This window comes from Calliphora vicina, chromosome 2, assembly GCF_958450345.1.
Source record: "Calliphora vicina chromosome 2, idCalVici1.1, whole genome shotgun sequence".
Classification (NCBI taxonomy): domain Eukaryota; kingdom Metazoa; phylum Arthropoda; class Insecta; order Diptera; family Calliphoridae; genus Calliphora; species Calliphora vicina.
The window spans coordinates 9,775,436-9,781,856 of NC_088781.1; the positions used below are offsets into that span (position 1 = coordinate 9,775,436).

The following is a 6,421-nucleotide window of genomic DNA, read 5'->3' on the forward strand; positions in this document are numbered from 1 at the left end:
GTGAAAGTCTCTTAGAAAAACGTCGGTTTACAATATTAATCTAACCAGAGTACCCTGACGGCAAAGTTTTGCACAAAAAGCTTAAAGGACGACTTTAAAAATTGAAATTGTATAGCAAAATGCCAATAGATGAAAATAAACTATGTTTTAATGACTATAGAAAAGGTGGTTAGTAACGCGACCACTAAACCGCAAAGAGTTAATTATGTTTGTTTTCTTGCAAAAAATCAATCTAAAGCTGAATTCACCCATGAGTTTCTGAAACATTTTTTCAGCTTAAATGCTCAATTTTCTCAACTCATGTTCAAATACCATTAGTACTATACATAAACAACTTTTTTTAAACGCAGCATGATCTTAAATAATGATCACTTCACAAAAATGTTTGCTATTTCATAAAATTTAATAAAATTAATTTAAGTTAATAGCCCTAGCAATAAAAATTAAGATAAATATTTTAAAAACATTCAATTCCAATTTATTTGCTGATCCACACAATCGATCTCCATTACATTCATTTGTATTACAGGTGCAACAAACAGCATGAGGATCTTTGCAAGCCTCGATTTCTCCACAGGCATGTTGAAAATTGAATTTGCTATCTAAACAATACAATATGTACATACGTAAAATAGTTATTTTATTTATAAAACTAAATCAATTATAAGATTGTATGTACCAAATGGTGTTAGAATTTCACCCGTTTGTCCCAGCATATTCGTACAAAAACCAGCTGCACATTTATATCGATATTTGGCTTTTAATACTCTTTCAGTGACATCGCTACAGTTGAAACTAAGTTCAATTTGGCACACATAACAATACAAATCTCTTTCTTGGCCTTTGGTTTTCAAAAAGAATAAAAAATTATTTTCAAAAATATTGGAAAATTTCAGTTTCATTCATTCAAAACTTACCAGAGATCATAGAAGTTTTTATAGTCGTTGTTATTATTAGCGTACAAACTATTAATATTTTATACATTTCGCTTCATTTGATTATAAAATGAAAATAAATTAATTTCAATTGTGTAAATTATACACTGAGAAAATGCCAATGGTTTTGACATTTTTGGATTTATATAAAAAAAAAATACTAAAAATGCTTACTAATAAATACTACTTGGTCAAAATTTGTAGCAAAATGGGTAAATTTTGTGTAATTATAAGGAGATGTTTAAATATGGTAAATTTTAGAAAATAGTATCAAACACTTTTGGTACTAAAAAAAGTATCAAACAGTGAAAAGTTACTTAAAAATAGTACCAAAATAGGAAATGTTATTGAATTTCAAAATTAAAAATTAACCAATATACACAGAAAAAATTATTGCCATTTTTTTTTTAATTAACGCGTTAATTGAAAAAAAAATCGGGTTTGATTAAATAATTTAATCGTTTTAATTAAATTTTTAATTGTTTATGGATATTTACTATAAACAATGTTGCTACTACCCACAAAAGCAAAAAAACAGTAGATTTGTTTAAATAAAATATATAAATTGGCGACATTTTACTTCAAAAACGCTTGTTTCAACTATTTTTTTATTAGTATGCAATACTTTTTTCAAGTGTGTATACTCAAAATCAAAAATGTAAAGAAATAAACCGGTTTTCAATGTATGAAAGAATGCAAAAAAACACTTGGTGCATATCAAAGCATGACAAGTTCTTTTAGTATTATAAAAGAATTTCTTGTGTGAGGTCGTGGTCAGTGCTTTGTGTTTTGTGTTTTCGTTCATATATATACGTGTGTGAGGCGTTTACTTTTGTTGTTGTTGTCGGTACGGTAAATTGTTTTTGTATTAAAGTGTAAAAGTATGGTTTATTGATGCAGAAAAGAATTTCTAAGTAAAAAATAACGGTTCGCGTCAAAAAAAAAAGATTAAAGAAACATATTAATAAATTAAAAAATATAATAAAACTTTTGTTTATTGAATAGTTTACTTGTGTTTAATAAATACTTTGTGTTAAAAAAAATAGTTTTTTAAATAAATTTGCCACTATTTTAATTTGCGTTGTGTTAAGATGGAAATTAAGTGTTTTTTATGTGAAGATACGTACGGTACCTCCGCGTCTTACTTTGTGCATTTAAAACAACATGTTATTTCATCTAACATTCTATATGAATGCACATATATTGGATGTTTTCAAAAATTTCATACCAAATTTTCATTAAAAAGACATTTATCGAAACATTTTAAATCCATTAGTGTAGGTAATAAAACGACTTTAGTAAATGAAACTGAAAGCAATATTGCGGACAATTCTTTTCCTAAATTAAATTTTGAATGTACTGTGGATCAAAATTACGTCAGTGCTCCTAAAAAATATAATTATCAAAAGAACCTCACAGAAATATATGATTCCGTTCATATATATACGTGTGTGAGGCGTTTACTTTTGTTGTTGTTGTCGGTACGGTAAATTGTTTTTGTATTAAAGTGTAAAAGTATGGTTTATTGATGCAGAAAAGAATTTCTAAGTAAAAAATAACGGTTCGCGTCAAAAAAAAAAGATTAAAGAAACATATTAATAAATTAAAAAATATAATAAAACTTTTGTTTATTGAATAGTTTACTTGTGTTTAATAAATACTTTGTGTTAAAAAAAATAGTTTTTTAAATAAATTTGCCACTATTTTAATTTGCGTTGTGTTAAGATGGAAATTAAGTGTTTTTTATGTGAAGATACGTACGGTACCTCCGCGTCTTACTTTGTGCATTTAAAACAACATGTTATTTCATCTAACATTCTATATGAATGCACATATATTGGATGTTTTCAAAAATTTCATACCAAATTTTCATTAAAAAGACATTTATCGAAACATTTTAAATCCATTAGTGTAGGTAATAAAACGACTTTAGTAAATGAAACTGAAAGCAATATTGCGGACAATTCTTTTCCTAAATTAAATTTTGAATGTACTGTGGATCAAAATTACGTCAGTGCTCCTAAAAAATATAATTATCAAAAGAACCTCACAGAAATATATGATTCCGCTTCTAAATTTATTACGAAATTGCATTCGTTTACCAATTTTTCGCGTTCCGATGTAAATTGCATAAAAAAATTTGTAGAAGATTTAGTATTGAATCCTGTAGTTAATTTTATTGAAGAGAGCCAAAATCCTAATAATTGCATTGTAAACCAACTTTCAAGTGTTTTAAGTGATGTTAAAAATTTATTTGAAAATGTTAAATCTGATTTTAAGTTTGAAAAAACATTGAAAGACAAGGGCCTTATAGGTACTGTTGAATGCTTTAATATTAACAACAATCCTAAAAGCAATGGTGTAATAATGCCGCTTGAATTTCAAATTAAAAGTATTTTTGAGAAAAATAACTATCTCGATGATGTTTTAGAACACATGAAAAATATTGAAGAAAGTGAGAAATTTGTTAATTTCATTCAGGGAAAGCTATGGCGTCAAAAAAAATTGTTATACCCAAATGAAGTTTTAGTTCCATACTTTCTTTATGTTGATGATTTCGGTATTAACAATCCGCTTGGATCAAAATCCAATAGGCATTCTATGTGCAATTTTTATTATAATTTTCCATCACTTCCAGAAAAATCTTCGAAATTAAACAAAGTTTATTTAGCCTGCTCCATCAAATCATCAGACTTTAAAAATTATGGAAATACAGCTCTTGAGAATTTAGTGAATGCGTTAAAAAAATTAGAAATTACAGGGATTAACATTCAAACCAGAAATGGTACTAAAAATGTAAAATTCATTATGGGACTGCTCCTTGGTGATAATCTTGGACTGAATGTTACCCTTGGGTTTTCAAAATCATTTTCTGCACAATACTATTGTAGATTCTGTTTAACAAAAAAGTCTGAGGCTCAAAAAGATTTTTCTGAAAATAAAAGTATTTTAAGAAACAGAATTAACTACAGAGAGTCGATCGATCGTGGTTTAATGTCCGAAACAGGTATAAATGTTTGTTGTATTTTCAACAATATTCCCTCATTTCACTGTACGGAAAACTATTCTGTGGATATAATGCACGATTTATATGAAGGCATTTGTCACCATATTATATCGGTTTCCTTACTGTATTTTATAAAAACAATGCAATTTTTAACTTTAGAAACTTTAAATGAACGCCTCAAAACATTTAAATATGATCAGCATGACAAGGGCACTGAGAAACTATCAATTAATTTTCTAGAATTGGAAAATCACAAATTAAAAATGTCAGCAAAACAGATGATGGCATTTTGTCAATATTTTACCATATTAATTGGTGAATATATACCTAATGGTGATCAGGTTTGGCAATTTCTCTTGAGATTTTTTGAATTAATTGATGACATTTTGTGCTATCAAGTTACAGACAACCTAGTAGAACAAATCAGGACAAAAATTGAGTATTTAAACAAAACATATCAAATATTATTTAAACGTAACTTGACACCAAAATTTCATTTTCTTCTTCACTATACAACTGTTATCAATCAATCAGGACCTCTTAGAAATTATTGGTGCTTCAAATATAAAGGGAAACATAAAGAATTTAAAATTTACGCCCACGTTATTACTTCTCGCAAAAATATTGCAAAGAGTTTTTCATTTAAGCAGCAAATAGCTTTTGCAAATTCTTTGCTTGAACAAGAAAAGGAAGAAAATATTTCCTTTAATACACCATTTGTAGATTTAAAGATTAAAAATAAAATAAGTAACAAGCTACAAATGTCCACAGATAATTTTTCGATATATTTAGAAGCACATATATGGGGCTATAAATACAATTCAAAAAAAATTATTGCTAAATTTACCGAAGATTTCAAATTATTTAAAATTAACTTGATAGTTACAACCACATGTGGTCAAATAATTTTATGTTGCAATAAAATTGTGACTGAATTCAATACTCATTTCTCAGCCTTTGAATATTTGGATATTTCAAAAGAATATACTTTTATAAACATAAATGACATTGTTGGACCACCAATAAATCAAATTAAAACAACTCGTGGCAAAGAATTTTTAAAACTAAAAGAATTTTATCAAAATATTTACTAAAAACAATATCAGAATATCAAAATCAAAAAAATAATATCAAAATATTTAAAACTAAAAAAATTACAAAAATGGACAATTCTATGAAGGATATAAATGAAATATTAACCAATTGGAACCTGCAACATTTAGCTGATAAATTTAAAGGTAAATATTGTTATTTCAACGAATATTAAATTTGGCTTAAAAGTATTTATTAAAGTATTTTCTTTTTATTTTTTTGTAGAAGAAAACATTACAGTTAGTACGTTAAAAATTCTACAACCTCACCATATAAACAAAATATTTTCCACTTTACGCACTGGTGATCAAGCTCATTTTGAATTCGAGTTGCAAAATTGGAAAAAAACATTTGGATATGAACGCGGAAATAACATGGAACTTAAAAATGTCGTCAACTCTTCGAAAACAAATATTAAGCGCAGTTTACTTTCCGTTTCTGATATCCTTTCCAGCACCAAAAGTGGTCTAGAAATTCTCAAATATTATGAAAAAAATCAGATCCTTCAAGAAGAACACCGGACTTTACTAATAAGCACAATCACGAAGTATTTAGACATAAATGGCTACGATTTTTCTCTTTCTGAATGTGCCGAGTTGGAAAAACAAATTTGCAGCATATTTCCATCTGAAGAGCTGGTAATATTTAGTAATTTAATAATGAGTTACAATTTATTTATATGTATTTCTTATTTTTCCCTAGGCATTCTATACTAACGGTAAAAGGGGGAAAATATATAACAAGTTGGCAAATTTAAAACGAATGTCAAAAGAACTATTTAAGCAGCCAGAATCTTCTCCAGATGAAAACTTGCAATGTGGTAAGTTGAACATTTTGTCATAAATAAATCATTAACTATATAACATATAACCATCTATCTTTTGTATTTTTTTAGAAACGTCAGAAAATTATGCACTTTTGGTTCAAACTCTTAGAAGCGATAAAATAAGTGCAGATGAGTATGACCTCTATTGGAGAAAGTGTGCTCCACTTCGTTTTAAGCAAATCGCAGATTCTAAAACGACGTCAGAAATACTTCATTTGTGGCCAGAGTATACAAAACCGTCAGCTTCTCAATTTGTAAGTAAAATAAAAAAACATAATTTTTTATTTAAAATTAATTATTCAAACATTTACAGATTAATATAGATTTCACATTGAAGTATCCAACGGCAAAATGTTTGAAAGACAGATGGTCCCTGCTTGAAGATAGTATCTTAAATACATTAAAAAACAAATCTGGGTGCTCTGTACTCCTCAAAGATCTACAAAAAGCCGAAACGAACAATGAAGGTAAAAAAACACTAATTTTTGTTTTTTATTTTACAATAATATTATATTTTTTGTAACTTCTTAAGTAAATAATAAATATATATCTGTATTTCAG

General features: G+C 27.2%; 1 protein-coding gene across 1 annotated transcript in view; it reads left to right on the plus strand.

Annotated features, from left to right (window-relative positions):
- The first annotated feature begins 5,267 nt into the window (after positions 1 to 5,267).
- Positions 5,268 to 6,421, plus strand: part of LOC135952157 (uncharacterized) — a 1,628-nt gene continuing 474 nt past the window's right edge. The window contains exons 1-4 of the mRNA XM_065501964.1: positions 5,268 to 5,672; positions 5,737 to 5,854; positions 5,930 to 6,114; positions 6,174 to 6,327. Of these exons, the coding sequence (XP_065358036.1) occupies positions 5,409 to 5,672; positions 5,737 to 5,854; positions 5,930 to 6,114; positions 6,174 to 6,327 (721 nt within the window). The 5' untranslated portion in view covers positions 5,268 to 5,408. The remainder of the gene's footprint in view (positions 5,673 to 5,736; positions 5,855 to 5,929; positions 6,115 to 6,173; positions 6,328 to 6,421) is intronic.